The sequence below is a fragment of the Muntiacus reevesi genome, chromosome 2 (assembly GCF_963930625.1).
Source record: "Muntiacus reevesi chromosome 2, mMunRee1.1, whole genome shotgun sequence".
Classification (NCBI taxonomy): Eukaryota; Metazoa; Chordata; class Mammalia; order Artiodactyla; family Cervidae; genus Muntiacus; species Muntiacus reevesi.
In genome coordinates, this window is record NC_089250.1 from 180,553,564 (window position 1) to 180,575,896 (window position 22,333).

The window sequence follows — 22,333 nt, forward strand, 5'->3', positions numbered from 1 at the left end:
GCACTGAAGGGTGGCACACTGACCGAGCGGCCATGACCTGGGGGCCCCCATGTGTGGGACCGGGGCCGTGGTCAGGAGGCAGGGGGAGGGAAGACTGCCTTCTCAAAGGGCTCTGCAGTGGTCCCAGAAGCAACGTGGACGAGGATGTGGTGGCGGGGCCCACCCTCCCTGGGGCATAGGGTGGCCCCAGGCACTTCCCCATCCAGGGGTCTCTGAGCCCCTCACCTGCATCCCCAACTCAGAGATGTCCTCGCTGGGCTATCCCCCACCTCCACCCCTGTGACCAGTGAATCCTGGGTGCTAGATCAGGGTCCACACTGGGGGGACAAGGAGCTGACACAGTTCATCAGTACCATTCCTTTATTTCTCCCATTCAGATCCCCACACTTGGACGCCCACACCCCCCACAGAGCGCTTCCCCACCAGGAAGAGAGCTGCCTTCCGAGGCCCCACTCCCTTAAAAGGAGCTGAAACCCAGCTGGAGTGCCCACCCATCTATCACAGAGCCATCCATGGCTACCATCACAGAGTGGGCCAAGGACGCCAGTCCCTCCAGAATAAAGGTCCGGTGGGGCCTCAGGGACACAGCATCCCAGCTCTGGGCCTGCCCGGCCTGGGAAGGGTGCGTCCCTGCTCTGGGCTCGCCGACTCATCCCAGAAACCCCCTGCCCCAGATACCAGAAGCAGAGCTGCTACCGAGTATCGCTCAGGGCCACTGGGGTTCCGTGTGCCAAGAAGATCCACCTTCCCAGCGGCGTCCACAGGGGTGTGGTGACAGGCGTGGTTGGACTCGGGGGTCCAGGCCTGCAGGGGGGTCTCAGCTCTCCCCCTGTGCCCAGACCCTGGCATAAAGCCCACTGCACTGAAGGGGGCGAGGCCAGGGCTGCAGAGGTGAGTCTGGGAGTCCGGCTCTGAGGCCTGCGCTCCAGGATGGTCCTGCTCCCCGAGCCCTCGCCTCTGTGCCTGCAGCTCAGGTCTCTGCCCAGACCCAAAACCTGACAGCCACCAACCGAGCCGAGGCCTGAGGGCCAGGGCCAGGGGTGTCTGCTGCAGCCGCTGGCGGTGCGCAGGGTGCAGGCCTAGGAGCCAGCCCATCGTGGGGCTGCAGCACTCGGACCCATGGGCCCCTGCTTGCCAGTTGTCCCCTTGCACACACGCAGACACATGTGCTCACGGGCTCTTGGGAAGAGAGCAGCAGTTGCACAGATTCCTGAAGAACCAGGAACAGGAGGCTGGGTCTGGGATTCCCGGGGCGAGGTTGGGGGATGGGACACTGAGAATACAGTGCCCACGTGCACCACACGCTGGCCGGGCCATCCCCAACGCCTCGTGGTCGCTGGATCTGCTGCCAGGGAGTGAGGCGGGGGCCCTGGGGGAGGTGCGGGCTCCAGGGCCTCACGTCTGGGCCAGAGAGAGCTCCTCCAGGCCCCCCTTTCCAAGCCGGTACCTGGCCAGGTCCTTCCTGGTCACCATCCCGACCACCTGAGGGAGCAAAGCCGGGTCATGAGGCGGAGCATCCCCTCTGTGGATGCCCCTGCCCTGCGTGCAGAGGATGGCACAGCCTAGGGGAGCCCTGGGGGCGGGCGGGCAGGCCAGGGGCAGCAGGCCCCCCTCACCTGATTGCAATTGTCCACCACCACCAGGTGCCGGAGGCCCAGGGCCCGGAACAGCTTGAACACCCGTGGAAGTGACGCCTCCTGCAACATGGACACAGCCTCAGCTCACCCGCCAGCCCTGCCCCACCCAGGAGACGACGGGGCAGGATCCCCCCAGCAGTACCTGGGGCACTGTGTAGGGCGAGGGGTTCATGAACTCGGACAGGTCCATGGTGCACTCCCGCTCGTCCTGCGACACGTGGATGGACTGAATTGGGGGGAAGCGCGGGTAGGCATCGCGAAAGTCCTTCAGTCGCAGCCGGCGTCGCAGCAGGCCCATGCTGGAGCGCTCCATGAACACCTGCAGGAGGCGGGGTGGATGGTGGGGTGGGCATCAGGCACTGGAGGCTCAGAGCCCAGGGCCCTGCCCGGCTCCCGGGCCACCCGACGGCCTACCTTGTGCTTCAGCAGGACGATGAGCTGCGAGCGCAGGATCAAGCCCTGGAGCCGAGCTGGCTGCACGAGAGATGCCGCGTCTGCAGGAGCCCCAGGACCCACCCTGCCGTCTGGGTTGCCGGTCGCCAGCGCCAAGACAGCTGGGGGCTCCAGCCAGGCTCCCAGGTGATGCCGGCAGCCCACGGGCACTAGCCATGCTGCAGGCACTTCCCCAGGCAGGCTTACTGGTCCCCAAATGCCAGAAGAGGTGGCAGGACCCAGAGCAAGAGGTGCTGAGAGATTGTTGTTTGTGGGGGCAAGCAGCAGACCCTAGCTCCTGGCCCCGATGCCGGAGGCAGCAGGGCTGCATGTTCTGTCATGACCCCGACAGTCACAACCCTGACCCCAGGTGGCGATGCAGCCTGGGGTAGGACAAGATGCTAGGGTGCTTCAATAACCACCCACACCGCGGAAACTATGCTCATGGGCACGGCCGTGTGAGCAGTGGCTTCTATCAGAAACCCCAGAGCAAGACACCCCCCTTCATAGAAGCCCGCCCCCACTCGCCGCTCTGGCCAGCACAGGTGGCAGCCTGGCCTTCCGCAGGGGTTGGTACCTGCGTGCCGTCAGCGTCCTCCACCACGGGGAAGCCGTTGTGGTTGGACGCCGTGCTGCTCAGCACGTCCACGATGACGCCCACCTTCTCCCTCCTCCGCAGGCAGGTGACCGGTGTGCTCATCACCTCCCTGGGGAAGAGCCACACCGTGACCCACCACGTGGCTGACGAGGCCTCCCAGGGCGTCCAGCACCCGCCCAGCCTGCGGGCCTGCCTGGAGGGTACCTGGCGGTGAGTGAGTGTGAGGTGACGGGGGCCTCCCAGTGCAGGAAGGGCACGCTCTGCAGCTGGATGTGCATGTCGTACAGGCCCTAGGGAGAGCAGGTGCGGCCATGCACGAGGCTGCTGGGGACTGCCCCCACGGGCCCACACTCACCGCGGCCACCGACCCTCGGTTCCCCTGCCACACCTCAATGAAGACATCCCCCACAATCTTGGCGGTCATGAGCACCAGCATGATGGGGAAGCCGTAGGTCACGTTGCTGGTGGCCTCCATCATGATGACCGTCAGGCTCAGCGTCATCCTCACGATCCCACCTGCCCAGGGGAGGGCGAGGGCAAGACTGGGCGGGTGGGGCACCAGCCCCTGACAGTCCCCTGTGCAGCACCCCACCGTCCATCCAACCCTGAGACCTGGCCCCCAGGCAGCACCATATGGGGGTGGGGGAGGTGGGGGCCTTCCCAATCTCAGGACACCCACGTGGTGGCCAGCACTCACCCAGCTGGGCAGCAGCTCCCATTAGGGCATACTTGCCAGGGTCCGCCCAGACCTGCAAGGAAGACACGGGGTGCTGAGGGGCGTGGCAGCCCCAACCCAAACCCATCTAGGCTGCACTGACCGCACTGTCCAGGAGCGAGTCCACAAGAGCGTCACCTGAGTCTGTGAACACGCTCACCGTGCCCGCCCAGAGACAAGTGAACCTGGCCGCCTGAGAGACGGGCATGTGGTATGCTGGGGCGGGGCCGGGTGTGGGCAGGAGTCCACGCACAAACACCTGGGTCACACCAGGAAGCGGAGAAAGGAGTGAAAACCTAACTTGTGCTAACGCACAGGCGAGCTGTGAAAACATGACACTCACGATGGCCCGCCTGCACAGACGGATCGCTGCAATAGCCAGCAGAGGCATGTCCGCGGAGGCAGAAAGCGGACCAGGGCTGCCAGGGGCAGGGACACAAACGTGACTGCCTAAAGCGGACAGGTGTCCTTCTGGGGTAACAAGAACACTCTGGAACTTGGTGGTGGTCGTGGTCACACAGCTCTGCAACACGCTGAGGAGCTACCCAGCCATTCACTTCCACAAAGTAGGAGTTTACAGTATGAAAGTCACCATAATGAAAGTCAAAACTGTCTGGAAGGAAACCTGGGACAATGACCTGAACCTGGCGAGGGGAGGCTCACTGTACCCCTCTGACGGCTTTTTAAGGTCTGGTCTGAACGACCATGATACAGCTAGAAGGTCCATAGGATGAAGGCCAAGCCAGCCGGAGGCAAGGAGGAGGCAGCGCCAGGGCTGAGGCCTGAGCTCCACACCCCCAGGCCCCGCCCCCCAACCCTGGACTCCTGAGCCCACCGAGCTTTCCCAGGGCTCCAGGTCCGGGTGCGGCTCGCCGGACCCGCACTCACCGCGGCCCCCGTGATGTAGGACAGGGAGATGCCGAAGAGCCGGCCCCAGGCGGCCCCAATGAGCAGGGAAGGAATGAAGACGCCGGCCGACACCGTGAGCCCATAGGTCCAGCAGGCCAAGAAGAAGTAGACCAGGGTGAACAGGCCGAGCGTCACGGGGTTGTAGGAGCCTGCGAACAGGGCACTGGCCAGGGTCTGCCATGCGGACTCAACCCTGCGTGCTGCTGCCCGCCCAGTGGCCCGGCTGAGCCCCCAGTCACAGCCCACTCCCCGAGCCTCCCCGTCCTCAGAGGCCTGGTGCAGGGTCTCAGGGCCCGGCCCTTGAGCGCCAGTCTGGCTGCCCAAGGGGCGTGCAGAGGGGCGTGGGGGCCCTGGGCTGCCACTGAAGGTGGGCGACAGCCAGAGCCGAGGCAGAGGGCTTGCAGACAGGTGCCGAGCGGTCAGGAGAGCCCCTCGCCCCCAGGGAACCGAGACCGCTGAACTGGAAGCAGGTCTGTGTCCAGCCTGAGCCCATCTGTCTTCAGGAACACAAGACTGTGCCAGGCTCCGGTGCCAGAGAGCGCCTCCCCAAGCTTTCTTCTGACCAAGTGACCCCCGTGGGCAGCGGCCAGGAGGGAAACCCACCCTGGGAGGCGAGCCCGTCTGAATGAAGGACAGGACGGCCTCCAGGAAGAGAAGCAGACAGCGTGGGGAGCCTGGCCGGGTCCCCGGGCACTGACTGCCAGCTGCGGCCCTAGTACAGCCAGCCCTGCAGCCCAGGGCAGAGGGCACAGGCCCATGTGGGGACAGGTAAACGACAGCTCGGAGCAGGAGCAAGCACCTGGTGGGTCGTGAAAAAGGCTGACCACACTCTTCTCTGGGGTGTTGAAGAAGGCCGCAGCCATCGAGTTGTACTCGCCATCAGCACAGAAGAGCTGCAAGGGGTGAGAGTGGATAGGCCAGTGGGACGCGGTGGTCCCAGGCTGGACAGCGTCAGGCACAAGCACACACAGGGGTCCAGCTGCAGTCTTGGAGAGGAGGTGGGGCCCGGGAGCTCGCGTCAGGAGCAGGCTCCCATGGTGCCTGGGTGGACGTCGGTGCCCGGCATGTGCCAGGCCCAGCCCTCAGCCTGAACAAGACTGCATGCCCCTGGAGGCCTTAACGTGAGCGGGGGCTCCCAGCAGAGTGGCGTGTGTCCACCCCACGGCCCCAGCTATGGGCCTAGACAGGCCTGTGTGTACTCCCCCTGGGCAACCGGCAAACAGCTCCCGTCTACGAAGGAGCCTGCTCTGGACGTTTCCCGCACACAGAACCATGCCACGTGTGGCCCTTCCTGTCTGGCTTCTCTGACGCAGCAGTGTGGGAGTGTGTATCAGAGCTCAAGCCTCTCCACAGTGAGGGGACCCACTGTGTGCGTGAACCACCCAGTCCCTGCTTGTCGTGGGCAGGCACTGGGGCTGTGGTGCAACCTGCCGTGGTGAGAGTGGGCACACGGGTCTCCCCTGCACGCCCACCACCCCACCTTGCAGACCCCATCAGCCCACCACTCCAGGAGGCCAGGTGAGACCCAGGCCGCGGTGCCCGCCCTCGTCTGGGGGCTTGCTCTGCCCCACCTCCCCCAGCTGCCTACCTGGAGGGGGTAAGACACGGAGCTCCCCCGCAGGGGCTGACAGTCTCGAGACGAGTAGATGAGCACGAAGGCGGCTGTGGCGGTGACGGCGGCGACCAGCGTGGCCTCGACCACCTGGAGGCAGGGCCGGTGGACGTACCTGGAGTGCACAGCCAGGCCAAGTGTGGGACGGCCGGCGGCCAGGGCAACGGGGCCGGCCACTCGGGAAGACCGTCCTGGACGCCGCACCCATCTGCCCGCCCCCCACCAGGCTTCCTCCTGCTCTCGTCTGCCTCCCAGAGTGAAAGGGTGAGGAGAAAGGCCAAGACTCCACCTCGGCCGCGAACACCAGAGGCCCCCAGGATGGCTCTCCCAGTGACGCGAGCACCTCTGCTGGACCGTGTGCGGCCGGTGGACGCCCCTGCAAACCGCCGAGGCTGATGCGAGGCCCGACACGCCTCCTGCCAGGCCACACGCGCCCCGTCGCACGGGGAGAAGCGCGCTGGGCATGGGGCTGCCGCGTGGCGAGAGCCCAGAGTGGGACTGTTTCTAGCAACCCCGTGCGGCCACACTTCTCAAAACTGATTTCTCACCTGATTCGAAACATTGTCAGCCAGTAATTCAAGGCGTTGAACACAGCTCCGAGAATGCCCCCTGGGATGAGGAAGGAGCAAGTAGGTGTGTGGGACTCAGGGAAGGCTGCCAGGTGGCAGGGGGCCGGAGGGGATGCCCGAGGATGGAGTGCCCACCCATGAACTGAGTAAGGAAGCTGAGGAGCTGTCCCCAGCCAAGGGGAGCTCCATCCCCCAGGATGGGCTTCCCCCGCCGCCTGGGATAGCCAGCAGGGGTGGGACCATGAGCTTCTCTGGCTCCCGCAGCTGGGCCAGACCTGAAGCCTGCGGCTGTCCTTACCCACCACGCCCATGGCGATGAAGATGGGGATCTCGTGGATCACGTACACCATGGTCTACGTAAAAAGGGAAGAGCAAGTGTCCATGAGCAAACCACTGGCCCCTGCTCAGATGAGGCTGGGCATGCCCGGGGGCCCTGTGCCTCTCCGCAGAGTGCAGACCCCAGGAGGGGAAACCTGGGCGCTTGGGCAGACCAGACTGCCTGCCTCCCAACAGGGAGGCTCTGGGGACGGCTCAGGCTTTTGCAAATGGGGAAGTGAGGAACTACGAAAGAGGAAAGAGAACGCTGGTGACCTGCCCACCAGCAGCCCATCCACAGGCAAGAGCCGGCCACTGAGGACTTCTCGGCCTCCAGGAGCCACTGCGGGGCGCTGGCCATCAGCCTCAGTAATGCTGCCCGACAGTCTGTGGGCGCCTGAGCCCCCCTGAAGCACTGCTGGCTGACGGGCGCCCCACCTGCATGGCCAAGCAAGACACCCCCTCCCGGGGCAGCTCCAGCTCCAGCCCCAGCCCCACAGACAAGGGCTCCCCCACAGCTGCTCGGGCTGAGCCTCGAATACACAGCCTGGCCCCCTTGAAGGAAGGCTGCAGGGCAAAGGTCACCACAGCGGGCACCTCAGTATCAAATCTTCCAAAGTTGATGAGCCCAGGGCTGGACAGGTCCCACGCGTTCCCGTGGTAAATGCTCAGGACGAAGTTCAAGGTGAAGGTGGAGATCATGGAGGCAAAGAACTGCAGGTGGAGAGATGCACGCTGTCAGTGCCGACGTGTCGCAGCAGGGGCACACAGCTGAGCCCCAGTGGGGGACGGTGGGGAGGGACCGGGCTGAGAGCTGCCCAGCCTCGGGAGGGGGCCATGCCCACACTCACGATTCTCCACGTCAGGAACTGGTTCCAGAAGGACGCACCTTCCTCCAAGCTGAACAGCACCCCACCTAGAAAAGCAGTCGCCAGCCCTGAGGTGCCCACCCCACCAGACAGTCCTGCACCCACAGCCGCCCCCGCCCCATGGCAGAGGGCCATCGGGGCTCTCGGGAGGCCCGCCCCACACCCTCGGCGGCAGAGTCCCCCAACACCAAGACCCTCCCTTCCCACAGCAGGGGCTGGCTCCTCCTCCTCACCCACAGGAGCCCCGAAGGCAGCGGACACTCCAGCTGCAGCTCCTGCCGAGACGAAGTCCCGCTTCTCCGTGTCTCTGCGAAAGTACTCGAAAATCTAGGCCAGGACAACAGAGAAGCCTCAGGCCAGGCCTCTGATGGGACTTCTCTCAGACTGGGGGAGGGGGCCCAGAGTGAGGGGGAGGGGAGGGGTGAAGGAGGGGAGAAGAAAGGGGAAAGGGACCCAAAGTGAGGAAGAGGGGGAGGAAGGGAAGGGGGAGGGGAGCGGAGGGGCTCAGCCATGGGGTCAGCTGGCAGGACTGCAGAGTGGGGTCTCGGGCAGCCTCCTTACCCACTGATGTCCAGAGAAAACCACCCAATCCAGCAGTGACCACACGCTGTGGTCTTTGCAGGAAGGACCAGCCCACACACGTGACCTTCCCGAGCTCTCTGGGCCACATTCCTGTGGACTCTTCTCAGAGCTACACGCCGTTTCCACGCAGACACACAGCCCCGCAAGGAGCACCAAGCGACCGCATGCCCCACGGACCAGAGGCTAAGGCGACGGTGCTGCAGGGGAGGCGGGCCCGACCCGGGCTGTGGTCCTGGGCACTCGGGGGACTCACCTTGAAGTCCCGCTTCAGCGACGTGGACCTGCCCTGGGAGATGCCCGCGGCGATCACCGAGCCCGAGTGGATCATTGGCCCTTCCTGGAAGGCACAGACAGCGTGTTCTGGAGATCAGCCCACCCCCACAGCCCAGGGGCGGGGGCGCAGGCTGGGGCAGCTGCATTCCGTTACCTTCCCCACGGCCAGTCCCCCCACCACCGACAGGATCACGCCGGACACTTTGATCACCAGGGTCTGGAACACAAAGGAAAAGATACCAAAACTGATTAGAGGCCACACATGGTCAAGAACCCAAGCGACAAACTGCACAGACAGGAACCTCATCGTGACCCCCGGCAGGCAGGAGGCCAAGAGGCGGCCAGTGTCCAGGGATGTGGGCTCGCGGCCCGTATTCCCCTGCCACCCATCTCCTCGGACCTTCCATCCTGGGCACTCACATCCACACAGGAGACACACAAAGCAGCTGTCACTCTGTCCTCGGGCTTTGTTCTCTGCTCCCCAGAGGGACCAGACCCCCCACTCCCTGGAGCACCCCGTCCCCAGAAAGGGCAGGAGAGACGTCGCCAGTAAACCCCTGGCCCAGGTCCACCCACCACCCCCTGGAGTGCCCAGGAGTCGTCGCCCAAAGAAAGCGCCCATAGACCTGCCAGCATGTCCACACAGAGGCACGTCAGCAGCAGACAGCGCGGGTCTGGGCAAAAGTCAGAGGCAAACGTGGGCAAACAGAACACTCCTAAGTCAGAACGCACATGTCCTGGGCTGAGCCCCAAGCCCCCAGGGGCTGCCTCGCACCTCACCTTGAGCCTGACCACGTGGGGGATCTTCACCCCGTTGAGGAAGCACTTGATCTGGGGGATCCCGCTGCCAGCGGCGACCGGCTGGAAGGAGAGGCAGCACTGAGCCCGCAGGCAGGGCGAGCAGCCGCTGCCACCACACGCCCAAGAGGACGTGCCTGGCGGGGCCTGGGCCGCTGGGGGAGGCGGCTGCTCGACTCTCCCGCCCCCACACAGAGTGACCACTGAGGGGAGCAAACGCCACAGACATGGTGGTCCCGGTGGCCCCCTGGGCAGGAGGGGGTTCCTAGGACAGGGGGCCTGCTGAGGTGCCCGCCCTCTTGCACGCCCAGGGGACCCTGGCTGCGCCCAGACGCTTCCGGACACGGCCCCCGTCTTCACCCAATGCCCCCACAGGAAGGAGCGAAAGAGCGCAGGGAGGAAAGTGGTCCTGGGGCATGTGACCCCTTGGTGGGGCCCTCCACCGGCAGACCTGCGGGTCGGGCTGCAGGGCCTGCCTACCTCCACAAAGGCGACGATGGCGGAGCCAAGGAGCACGAAGGCGGCATTGAGCGAGGCCCACAGCAGGAGGGAGAAGGACAGCCCGCCGCGCTCGGTGAACCTGTCGATGTCTGCGGCTGTCAAGGGCCACATGCTGTGGGGTCTCGGGGCACCGCGTCCCAGGGGCTGCACTCTGGCCTCCGGGGCATGGAATGGGCATCTCGGGGCCAGCGCATAGCCCCACCCAGTCACACTCCCCCGCCCACAGCAGAGCACGGCAGGGGCCCTCCTGCGAGTCCACCGGCTTCCAGTGACCACGGACAGAGGATACTGTCCTTGACGAGCCTGTACTTGAGGCCGGCCAGTTTCTCCACCACGATGTCGATGAAGCAGGCCACGAGGCCCGTGAGGATGCCCACCATGGCGCAGATGACCCAGCGCTTTATTTCCACCGTCCGGAAGGCCTGCGGGCCGTCACAGGCAGGCGTGGTCATCAGGGGCAACTCTGTGACCTCCATCGTGCACAGGCTCACCCTGCGGGCCCCCAGACCCTAAAGAGCAGCCCTAGCGGCATCTCAGAGGCCGCGGAGCCCTGGGGCATGGACCCCGACCAGGGCGAAACTGGATGCTGATGCTCCAGCCGCCATTCGAGAACTGCCTCCTCAGAGGTGACAGTGTGACCCTGGCGTGGGCACCTGAGCCCAACCGCGGGCAGCGCTCACCACAGGACGCCAGGTGGGGCCGGGGCGGAAAAGAGACGGAGGGAGGTGGCAGGGTCTCAGACAGACAGACAGATGGACAGACGGACACACACAGACACACACCACAGACAGACACACAGATAGGCACACACAGAGATACACAGACACAGACACACAGACGCAGATAGACATAGAGACACACAGAAACACACACAGAGGCAGAGAGAGAGACACACACACACAGACGCTCCCCCATCCCCTGCCGGCTCACCGTGTGGTTGATACGTCGCTCCTCCTCCAGGAACAGCTGGTTCTCACTGTTGTCGTAGTCCAGGCTCTGCGGACCGGGCGGCAGACAGCGGTGAGCGACCCTGGCTTGCGGGTGCAGGGTGGCCACACTGGGGGAGGGCGGGGCGCGGGGGGCCCACCTCGTACTTGAGGGACAGCAGCTTCTCGTTGTGTGGGATCTCCCTGGGGAAGGGGTGTGGGGGGTCCATGTCCTGCGGGGAAGAGGCAGATCCTGGCAACCTGGCACGCGTCAGGACACAGCAGCACGAGGAGGGGGCCGTGCCCGCGCGCCGGGGCAGCAATTCTGAGCCCAAGGCCAGGCCAGGCATGTGGCTGGGGGCGGAGATGCAGAACCTCGACAGGAGGCAGGCGGCCAGGTCCCGCGACACCTGCCAGGCAGGTTATTCCAGGAACCAAGGTGGCCTGGCCCCGAAAAGCAAGATGGAAGGTGTCTGTGGCGTGATGGGACACCCGCTGTGGGCTCTCGTCCGCGTTCTGGCTCTGGGCCCAGACACCCAGCTTCTCTGAGTGATGACAGAGTCTGGGCTATGAGACGGCCGGGCTGGGACTAGAAAACCATTGCAGGACCAGCGGGCTGGAGATGCAGCTGATCTCCAACGGGCAGGGGTCAACCAGTCCTGCTCACATGACGGACCTTCACTCAAACCCCACGCGGAGGGGACAGGGAGCTTCTGGCTGGTGAACGTGGAGGGCTGGGAGGGGGCTCCCGGGGAGGGTGTGGGGCTCCACACCCCTTCCCACACGTTCCCTGGGCATCTCCCCCATCTGGCTGTTCCTGAGTTGTGTCCTTTGTGGTAAACCAGTAACATAAGCAAAGTGCTCCCCTGAGTTCTGCGAGTCATTCTGGCAAGTTATGGAACCAAGAAGGGATCGTGGGAACCCTGATTTACACTGGTCAATGGAAGCACAGGTGACGGCCTGGACCGGTGTGGGAGGGGGTTGTTTCATGGGACTGAGCCCCTCAGCCTGTGGGTCTGTGATGCAGTTAGGGTCAGAAGGAACTGACCTGCAGAACACTCAGGGGGTGTCTGGACAATCAGAAGGTGACTTGGTGTAAAAGTAGAAACAGTTCAATACTGTTTCAATAAAGGACCAAATTCACAGAGAACACCTCAAAAGACACAGAAAAAACATTAAACACAACTTAACAGAAGACCTCGGGGGACCTCCCGCACTTGGTCACGGTGCCTGTGAAGACCCACACACAACAGCACGCTCAGGGATGAGACTGAGACTCGTCCTGTGAGACCAGGACAGGATGAGGATGCCGCTTGGGCACCTCTGCTCAGCTCGGCCCTGGAGGTGCTACCAGGGCCATCAGGCAAGAGAGAAAGGGAAAGGCACTCAGGTCAGGAAGGAAGAAGTGAAACTCTTCTTTGCAGATGACATGGTCTGATATGTAGAAAACCCCAGAAAGTAGTCTTAAAAAAACATATTTCCATGTTCCTGCAATGAACAATCCAAAGAGAAATTAAAAAACTGCATTTACTACAGCATAAAAAGTAAGACTCTACAAAATAAAACTTACTCCTAGAAAGCACTTAACAAAGGAAGTGAAGATCTGTATGCTGGGAACTATGACCCATTGTTTAAAAAGAAAATAGAAGACCTAAACAAATGAGAAGCTATGCTGAGCCTGTGGAGCAGAAGACTAGATGTTAAGAGGCGACACCACTTCTGTCTAGACTCCGGCAGGAGCTTCTGAAGAAACTGAAGAGCTGAGCTTAAACCCCACATGGAAACACACAAGGGATCTTGAACAGCCAAAACCTCTTTCAGGAAATGAACAAAGTGGGATGACTCAAACTTCCTATTTCTGAAACTTCCTACAAAGCTACAGGCGTCTGGGGAGTGTCGCCCAGGCATACGGACAGGCTAAGAGACCAGAAACAATCTCGTCACAGCAACTGACCTTCAATGATGGTGCCGAGACAACTCAACAGGGAAAGCGCTATCTTTTCAGGAAGCGGTGCTGGGAAAACTGGGCAACTATGTGCAAAGAATGAAGTTTGACCCTTATCTTACAGCATGAACAAAACTAGTGAAAAGCGGATCAAAGATCTGAACTGCAGAACATGAAAGACGGGAGTGAATGCTTATGACCTTGGCCTGGGTGGTGGTTTCTCACCTATCACACTCAAAGCACAAGCAACAAAAAACAAACCAAATGGACTCCGTCAAAATTAGCAGTGTTTGTGCTTCAAAGGACATCAGAAGAAAGTGAAGAGACCAGTGATGGGCCAGGAGGAAATTCCTGCAGATCCTGCAACTGACGAGCAAGGTGTGTCTGCAGTGTACAAAGACCTCTCAGAACTCAGTCACAAAAACACAAACCACCCGGTTAAGAAACGTGACAGGACCCAGAAGTCCTCCAAAAGACACAAAGGCCATGCAGCACCAGCAGCCTCCGGGGGAGGCAGGCTGACTCCTGAGGAGGGGGTCAACCGCACGTCTGGGGAGGGGTCTCGGGGAAACGCTGGAAACTGCTGGGTACTTCAACCCCCAAAAGAGGGGCAGGAGAAGGGACGCCACCCAGGTCCAAGGGCCTAGCACCCTGAGATGCCCTCCCCCGGGCCAGCACGGACTCTGTGCCTGCCCCTCCCGGGCCACACAGAGCAGCTCGCTCCTGACATGCGTGCCCCCACCTGCGCTCAATCATCTCAGCCTCGGGGACGGAGCCCCCCCAGTGGCCCCTGTCTGCACGGCACTGTCACCGCCTGCCATCCTCCCGTTTGGCGTTCTCCGTTCGCCCTCGGCCAGGCTGTGGCTCCACAGAGCGGGCCTGGCTGTCTGGGGCGGGGCGGGAAGGGGCCTGGTCGAGCAGGATCCCACTCACAGGGTCCAGAAGCTCATCGTCCAGCTCCACGCTGCTCAACTGTCCGATTCGGAAGAACGCTGAGTGTGGTGACTGGAAGCAGAAGAGAACCACAGGCCGCTCAGCTGCAGGCCGGGCTGCACCGGCATCACCCCCGGCCCCGGCGTCCCGGCCTCCTCGGGGGAGCACAGACGCACACCCTCATGTGGGAGACGCCAGTGGGACCGGCGCTGCCCCCAGGCCCGGCCCAGGACCCACAGCCTGTCCCATCCCCGGGGTCCTCCTGGGCCCCCCTCCTGTCCTGGGAAACCCAGGGGATCAAGCCCCCCTCCAGGAGCCCTTCACCCTGCAACCCCCGCCACCCGCAGAGGCCCCATCTCTGTCCCCCCATCACGACATGAGCTGCTCCACCCGGTGGGCCCGTCACAGGCCTCCCCACTACCACCCCACCCAGACAAGCAGTCAGAGAAGCGTCCTTTCTGTGGCAGGACATTCTGAAGCAAGGTGTGCTCCTGGGCCCAGGACAGGTCAATCGCAGAGGACAGTCACCCTGGCATGTGCCCACCCTCACGCCCAGCGCTGGGCACAGCACATGTGAGCACCAAGAAACAAAGCACAGGCCGCCCACAGGCGCACCTCCGGCCACGAGCCCCCTGCCGGACAGAGGGACACAGCGCGAAGTGCGACCCGGGGCTCCCGGCACGCTCGGGTGCCCTGCCTCTCCTCTGCAAGAGCCACGAAGCACCTCAGAACACGGGCCGCGGGCCCGCCACGCGGGAGCCCAGAGCACACGGGGACTCCAGCAGGAAGGCGTGGACTCAGCAGCACGCCCAGCCGCCAGCAGTGCTGGCCGCATGCTGAGACCACAGTTGCGGAGGCCGCGGTAGAGAAACGTTCTCTCAGCTCTGCGGACCCAAGTGCTGGCAGGGAGCACACCCGCGCAGGGTCGGGGACAAGGGTGTGGTGACCCCTCGGCTGTGGTCGCATCACTCCAACCTCTGCTCGGCTGCCACCAGCCTCCTGTGTGTGCGAGCGGACAGGTACGCACATGTGGGTGTGCACGCACGGGGGGTGTGCACGCCCGTGTTTCATGTGTCCCCCTCTCCTATGAGGACGCCAGCCTGACCACACTGGGACCTGACCTCAGCTGCCAAGGCCCCACCCAGGCTCCAGGCTGGGGGCACTGCTCCCCCATGACAGGTAACCTGTCAGGCGTGCTCACGAGCCCACCATCCTGCTCCAGTCACTTTCCCCCAGGTATAAATGGCAAACATCAGTACAATGGGAGTGAACAAAGAAACACAACTGCTTTCTTTTCTAAAAGCAATTGACAACACCCTCGAAACTGCTGACCCTGATGAGGAAGGCAGGAGGGCCTGCCCCGCTGGCCCAGAAAGGACTCGACTTCATAGGCGGGGCCCGAGCTGGCTGCAGCCTGTGCTCCCCACACAGACACACGTCACCGGAGCACACACTGGGGACGTCTCTATTGAGGAGATGGGGTGCAGAGACAGGTAGAGCTCAAAGTCGGATTCTGAAAGCAGCAGGAAAGACCCAGCTGCCCTACAAGCCAACAAGCGGAGCCAGGCGGAGGGGCATGCGCGTCACTGCCACCGACGGAGCACAGCGCCAGTCGCTCCCGCTGAGCCGTCGGCCCACAGAGCAGCTCCCCTGCCAGTTCAACAGCCCCCGAGTGCCTGCCTGCAACCGCGTGGCCTGGGTAGAGGCGGGCACTCCCCCCCGCGGGAGCCACCGGGCGAGCACACGGGGGCACCAAGGAGCTGTGGGCAGCCCCGAACACGGACTCCTGCGGGGATGGAGCCCCCGCTGAGGCTTCTGGCTGCACCCCCGCTTCAGCGCCCTTGGGTTTTCATCACCTCTTCCCCAAACTCCACAGGCATCTCACAAACGGATTATCTTTTGTGATGAAAAAGCCGTTTACTGGATGTATGGTGACTTGTTCTCTTTTCTTCACCCAAGCTAACTGCTGGCGTTTCCCCAGACTGCTGATGCACAGGACAACCTGGCTGGAACCTCCAGGCTTCTGAAAGGACTGAAAGCTCCCACTCCATGTGGCTCCCCTGACCCGACATGCTTGGAACGCCAGCCCTGAGGGAGAGCAGGCAAGGGGTGGGCAGTGGCTGTGAGAGGCAGGATGCGGGCACGTATGCCACACGTGACGGCAAAGCGCTGTGCACACACACTGTGCCAACATCAGCACTGTCTCGGCATGGTACTGCCCCGGGGATGCGGCACACGGGCCCTCTTGTACTGTCTTTTCAACTTCCCGTAAATCCACAATTAAGAATTTATATGCAAATGGGACTACATCAAAGTGAACTTCCGTGCATCAAAGGAACGATGAACAGAGTAAAAAAAAAAAACAGTCCTACAGAATGGAACTCCTGCAGCCCGACAGCAACGAACGAGTCGACTAAAAAGACTGGCCATGGGGTGTGGGGCGTGAAGATCTAAACCACAGTGCGATGCCACCTCACACGTGTGAGGACGGCCAGGATCAAAAAATAAAGTAACAAGTGCTGGTGAGGACGTGTGGAACCAGACCCCCTGTGCGCTGCTGCTGGGCGCGTGAAATGGAGCAGCTGCTGTGGACAACAGGACAGTGGTTCCTCAAAAAATTAAAAATAGAATTACCTCATGATCCAGGAATTCCACCTCTGGGCACAGACCCAAATGACGAGAAAACGGGGTCTCAAAGAGGTGTGTGTACACCCACACTCAGGCAGCATCGTTTATAGTAGCCAAGCGGTGGAAGCAACCCAGCTGCCCATTGGAAGATGCGTGTATAAGCCTAATGTCCATCCGCACAGCGCAGCGCTATTCCATCTTGGAAAGGAGGAGATCCTGTCATGTGCCACAGCACGCACAGACCTCGAGGCACCAAGAGAAAGAAGTCAGCCACAAAACAACAAATGCTGCATGACACCGCTGCTCGAGACACCACACAGACAGCAGACCGGCCTTTGCCAGGGCTGGGGAGGGTTGGGGAGTCGGGGTTCACAGGCGACAGAGGTTCGGTCTGGGCGGACGAGAACGTCCTGGACATGCTGGTGGTCTTACATGTAGACTGTATATGCTTAGTCACGATTGAGGTGGCAAACTGTGCTACGTACCTTTAGCATCATTAAAACAAACGGCAAACAGTTTATCGGCTGTCTGCACACCCTTTCCCCCTGCTTTCCAACCTCCCTCAGCCCAAAGCCCCCCGGCCCCAAGCACTGAGGACAGGCACAGGGCCTCTGCCACCAGGGGCTTAACAGTCAGAAAACCAGGCTGCCCATAAACAAAGCGTAAACCGTGAGGAAGGCTTTGAGGGTGACGCCAGGGTCCAGTGGCGGCGGGGGAGGAGGCATCAGCTGAGACCTGACAGAAGATGCTGGGGGATGGGACAGCCCCACCGTGGCATCGCTGTCCGAGTACCGCCGCCTCCGCACAGGGGGCCTCCCGGATGCCCTGACCAGTTCTGGACCCACCTTGTCCTCACCTCCCCTGCACGGTTCGGCTGCACCCATGTCCTCTGCCTCCCAGACTCTGAGCTGCCTGCACCAGCCCTGGGCAGGGGCTACTGCAGGCCTGGGGGAGACAGGAGAGGGAGGGAGCCTTCAGGGAGGGCGCCGGGGTGGCTGGCCTGCACCCTGTGATGTGGGGCCAGAGCAGCTGGAAGGGGAGGAGGACAGCACGCGGACACCAAGGCAGAGGGACTTCCCGCTGACACTTGCCCCAGCCCGGAGCTGCTGCCGGCTCAGGCTTCCCTCTGTGAGTCCTCAGAAGCCTCCGCTTCCTGCTGCCCACCCTCTGCCCACACACATGACTATGACTTGCTGGCTGACGCCACCTCCCCTGCCCCAGGGTGGACAGGCAGCAACTTGCCTTCACCCCACACTCGGGCATGACGGGCCGAGGACCAGAGAGAGAGAAGAGCAGCTCCAAATAGCCTAGTTCCCGACAGATGGGGTTAAGCTCAGGGGGCCCCATAACCCATCCTGCCTAGGATGGCCCAGAGCGGCCATCACACAGTGCCTGGCAGGTTCCAACGCCGGGTGCACGAGACTCCGGTTGGGGACGCCCTGCAGTAAACCCCGTGGCGCAGGGCTGTCACTTCAGTTCAGATGGCCCTGTTCCGAGAACAGCTTCCAAGTGTGCTGCGGTGAACTCAGCCCGCCGGTCCACAACCGCCCCTCCTGCAAGATGGCTGGCCTTGAGGGGCTGAGTCAGCAGTAGGGGAGTTGCACCAGGAACGGCAACCCAAAGACCACCAGAGCCAAACTGCTGTTTCTAACACCCCTGGGAGTGACCAGTGTTGACCGCCTCATGATAGGCGGCTGGGGGCTGGACACAGGTGACCCTCCTTGCCAGCAAGGAGCCTGCGCACTTGTCTCTGCTGGTACAGTGCGGAGCTCCTGCATCGATGCCTCCGGTAACCCCAAGCCCCTCCACCCACCCACCCCAGGCCGTCTGAGCATCCTTCAAGGCTGGAGCCTCCAGCTTCCCGAGGATTCTCCACAAGATAAAGACATCTGGAAGCCCGCAGCTGTCCCCTGCGGGTCCATCCTGGCTCCTTCCCCGGCCCCACCACCCACTCCAATTTGCTTCCCAAATGCACTCTCCCTTTATCTCTCCCCTCTGTCTACTGGCCCGAGGACCATGCAGGCTTCAAGACTGGACCCAAGGTGACCTCTCCTATCCTTGGGGCCCCTCACACAGTCCTCCTAGAGCACTAGGCCTGCTCTTCCTGGAGTTGGAACCAGTGGCAAGGGAGCTGTGCTGTTCACCTCTGAGTGCAGCTGGGGCACACGGCAGATGCACCACACTTTATTTTCAAATTGCTTAAGAGCAACTGATCACTTATCACTAAACACAAATGAAAAACAAAAAAGCTTGTAAAGGTTTTTTTTTTTTTTTTAACAGGGGAATGAGTTTCAAGGGAAGAGTCAACAGGTTAAGAAAGGAAAAAAAAAAAAAAAAAAGAAGGCCAACTCCTGTGCCTACACTAAGGAGAACTGAGAAACCCCAGCACATTGAGTCCTGCAATAAACTCCAATTCCATTTGGAAGCTTTCAATCACTTTACCTGTTAGCCCTTAGGGCCAGTTTCATATTTATAGTTTGTAGATTTCAGATCACTTTCTTTTAAAGAGAAGAAAAGAAACAAACATTTTGAGAAGAAAAGAACAAAGCAGCCCTGTCTCCTAGTAGATCAAAAACCACTACAAGTCAGCCTCTTTAGGTCACTTCTCATGTGGACAGACAGCACTTGAGCAGAAGACCTCATTCATGGAGCAGACTGTGACCCTCACTGTCCGAGGCATCTCTGGGGGACCGGGGGAACCTAAAGATAAGTTCTAGGGGGACAGCCCCATGCTTGTGTCCTTCCTCATTAAACACCACACAAGGGTGTAAAGGACACATCTAGGACACAGTGAGAAAAAAGAAACGGGAAGAAAAGTCACAAAACAGAGTAAGGCCGCACAATCAACTCAAAATTAACACAACACACAAGAAATGACTTAAGTGACACAAACTTCTGTGCTGACTCGCAGGGCACATTTCGACCACTCGAACTTGTCTTCCTGCATCTGGCTGTGCTTGCATTCCAATGAACAGCTGTAGGAAAACCGAACGCACTTCCCTGTCATTCCTAAGATCGGCCTGAAACCGCTGCGTCTAAAGGGGGCCGGCCGAGTACCCAAGGTATTCCCACTGAAAAAGCAAACTCCGCGACCTTGAAGTCTCTTGAAAGCTCTTGAAACGTCCTTCCTAGCGGATCAAAAATGACCCGATAAAAATAGTACCTCGTATTTAAAAAAACAAAACCAAAAAGTAATGGGTGACCCGAGCAGCAAACCACCCGCCTTCTCTTTACAACCGCTGTGGAGCAAACAGGGAGGAAACAGCTTCGCTCTGCCGGGGCTCGACCGCAGCGGCCGGGCTCCACCGGGTACGAGGGGCCGCGATCCCGCGAGTCCAGAACCGTGGGGCCCGGCTTCCGAGCCCGCCCGGTCGTCCGCCCGGCGGTCGGAGCACCGACTCGCCGCGTCCCCGGTCCCCGGCCCCCGCGAGCGCGGCGCGGACCCTGCCCGGCCCGCCTGCCCCCGGCTCACCGCGCGGGCGGCCGCGGGCCCGGCCCCGTTCAGCAGGGGCGCCGCCTCCCCGGCCGGCGCCCCGGGCCGCGCCGCCCTCCGCAGCAGTGGCGCCGCCTCGTCGTCGTCCAGGTCGCGACCGGACCACGACACCTTCTTGGAGACGTTGGCCATGTCCCGCCGCAGTGGACCGGCCGCCGGCGCCGCGGCCGTGTTTGTTCTCGTGACCCACGCCGCCGCCACGTGACGTTCGCTCTGATCACGTGGGCCCGCCGGCGTCCACGTGACCCAACGGCGCCGCGGGGCGCGCGCGGCCTTCTGGGAGTTGCAGTCCCACCGCCCGGCGCCGGCTGGGCGGGGCGGAGAGCGAGCCGGCTCCACGGGGAGTCCGCACAGCTGTGCATACAGACCCGCCTCTCGGGAAGGGTCCCCACGCAGCAAACGGTTGTGCTGAGGACACACCATGACCCTGTGGCCTTCCTGCAGAAAACGCTGCACTGAGCGCATCACACGGGGAAAATCCAGTTGAACCCCAATTTCGGGACAAGTGCCAGCTAGACAGCTCTTCCTGCAGTGTCAGCGTCCTCCCAGAAACACCGAGGAACACCGAGAGACCGCCCTGGATGACAGGAGATTAAGAGCCGGGCAACCGAGGCTGCTCGTGGGCCTGGCATCTGGGGGACAATTGGCAAAGATCAGACAGGCACTGTGCATTAGGTAGGGGTGTTACTGCGGCGCCCAAACCTGGGGCGTGATCTTCGTCTGGGTGTCATATCAGAAAAGCCCATTTCTTCTGGAGACAGCACTGAGATAGTCAGGGATGTAATGTGATGTCTGCAGCGTAGCCTCAGGTGATTCACAAGCTAATGGTAATCACAGTATGTAGTTACCCACAGAGGGAGAAAGCAAGCTGGTGGGATGTTAGCACGGATGAAACCAGGGTAAATACACCTGTGCCACGTATTCTTCTTGTAACTTTTATCTTTAAATTTGAAGCTTTTCAAAATAAAGACATTTTAGAAGTTCTTTATAGGCTTCTCCCACATGTTTCAAAATAAAACCAAAACTGAAACCAAAATAAGAGGAAGGAAGCCCAACAGGATTGTAAGTTTTCCCCACGATTGCAAAAGGTGTGACCTGGCTTTGCCCTTTTGCCGGATAAGAACAATCATGTGCCAGCCCTGTCTGTGGAGGGAGGCCTGGAGGCTACAGAGTGAAGCTGGCTCAGGCTCCGAGGAACGATGGGGCTGGTTCTCGACTGAAGGGAGTGGGCGAGTGCAGGTTGTATGAAGCCCAGGCCTGTGGAGAACTGCACAGAGCGATGGGGAAGTGAGAACAGGCCTGGGGACGAGGGGTCCAGAGGGGAGGCCCCTCTGCATTCTTCCGTCCTCCCTATCCAGGAACGCAGTGGACTCAGGTCAGAGGTGGGGTTGATAGGATTCGAGGTAGGTGTGGCTCCCGTCACTCACCCATCGGGGATCCCCGTGACTTACTCAGCCTCCCCTGCCCCAAAACCTAGATGGGCTTCCCCTACACTCCTCAGTGGAAAGCCCAGCCCTGCCCAAATGCCTAACGACCTGAGTTCCCACCAATCTCCCCTACAAACACCTTCCTAAGTGGGTCTGCCCTCCTGGAGAGGCCCCACCAAGCACCCGGATGCAGGGCGGCAGACAGCCCACTGCCACGCTACCTCTGCCAAACACCCACCGTTTCAGCATCTGTGAACACTGGGCAGAAATGCTGCTGCGAAAGCTAACGGACGATGCTGTGGTGTTAGAACAGGTGTTCGTAACATGCCTGAAAGCTGCAGAGGGCGGGAAACGGCCTGCATGTTCTCTCAATGCTGGCGACCCAGCTGTCCCTTAAGAAAGACTTCCTAATCAAATTAGTCTTCCCCCAGAAGATGTCATCTCTTCCTCCTCAACAGTCCAATGCAGCCAGGGCTACAGAAAAGGCCAGAGGAGCCTGGGAAAGAAGAGACTGAGATGGGCAGCTCTCCGTGAAGACGGACACGCCCTGGGGAAGTGCCAGGGGAAGCAGAACTCTGTGGTTCCGGGACCTTCCTGTGGCCACCCAGGGGGGTTTCCAGACCTGGGATTAATCCTCTGACCTTGACTCATGGATGGCTGGGGAATGGGCTGGGAAGGGGGAGGGGAGGTGGCTGGCTAGACTGGCTAAAGGCCTGGGATCACAGCTAAGAGGCCCCAGGGGCTGATTTCAGCGCCCCCCCTCCCAACCCCGCCCACGGAGCAGGCCTATTTCCAGACTTAGTGATTCTAAGCTTTTCCGACAGATGAACAGACGTGCCCGGCGCCCCCACCACACACACCCCTATGCTGCTCTTTTCTGTGCCTACAGATCGCCTTACAGGTTTTGAGATCTTGCAAGGATTAATTTACATCACAGTGATTCTTTTCCTTTTTTTTTCTCCTGAGCTGAGTCCTAACCACTGGAGTGCCAGGGAATTCCCCACACCTGTTCTGTCAATGCATTTTTTCTTTTTTAACTTGCCACGATTCAAAATTCTAAAAAAAAAAAAAAAGCTGTTAAAAACAATACCCAGTACTGGCACGAATGTGGAGTTATGGCAACCATCATAGAATGCCGGCGGGGACATAAAACAATGCAGTCACTTTGGAA

At 61.1% G+C, this 22,333-nt stretch overlaps 1 protein-coding gene across 1 annotated transcript; it reads right to left on the reverse strand.

The window, feature by feature from the left end:
* Window positions 1–353: 353 nt before the first annotated feature.
* Window positions 354–19,920, reverse strand: CLCN7 (chloride voltage-gated channel 7). The gene is made up of 25 exons (XM_065923984.1): window positions 19,715–19,920; window positions 13,615–13,686; window positions 10,898–10,969; window positions 10,741–10,806; window positions 10,100–10,232; window positions 9,790–9,899; window positions 9,292–9,372; window positions 8,666–8,728; window positions 8,492–8,575; window positions 7,890–7,983; window positions 7,639–7,703; window positions 7,385–7,501; window positions 6,771–6,825; window positions 6,452–6,512; window positions 5,880–6,018; window positions 5,091–5,184; window positions 4,271–4,440; window positions 3,365–3,416; window positions 3,056–3,183; window positions 2,872–2,957; window positions 2,647–2,776; window positions 2,052–2,111; window positions 1,780–1,956; window positions 1,617–1,697; window positions 354–1,482 (listed from the first exon to the last, which is right to left on the reverse strand). Exons 1-25 carry the CDS (start codon window positions 19,865–19,867, stop codon window positions 1,396–1,398), a joined length of 2,430 nt encoding a protein of 809 aa, XP_065780056.1. The 5' UTR covers window positions 19,868–19,920; the 3' UTR covers window positions 354–1,395.
* Between the last annotated feature and the right edge of the window lie 2,413 nt (window positions 19,921–22,333).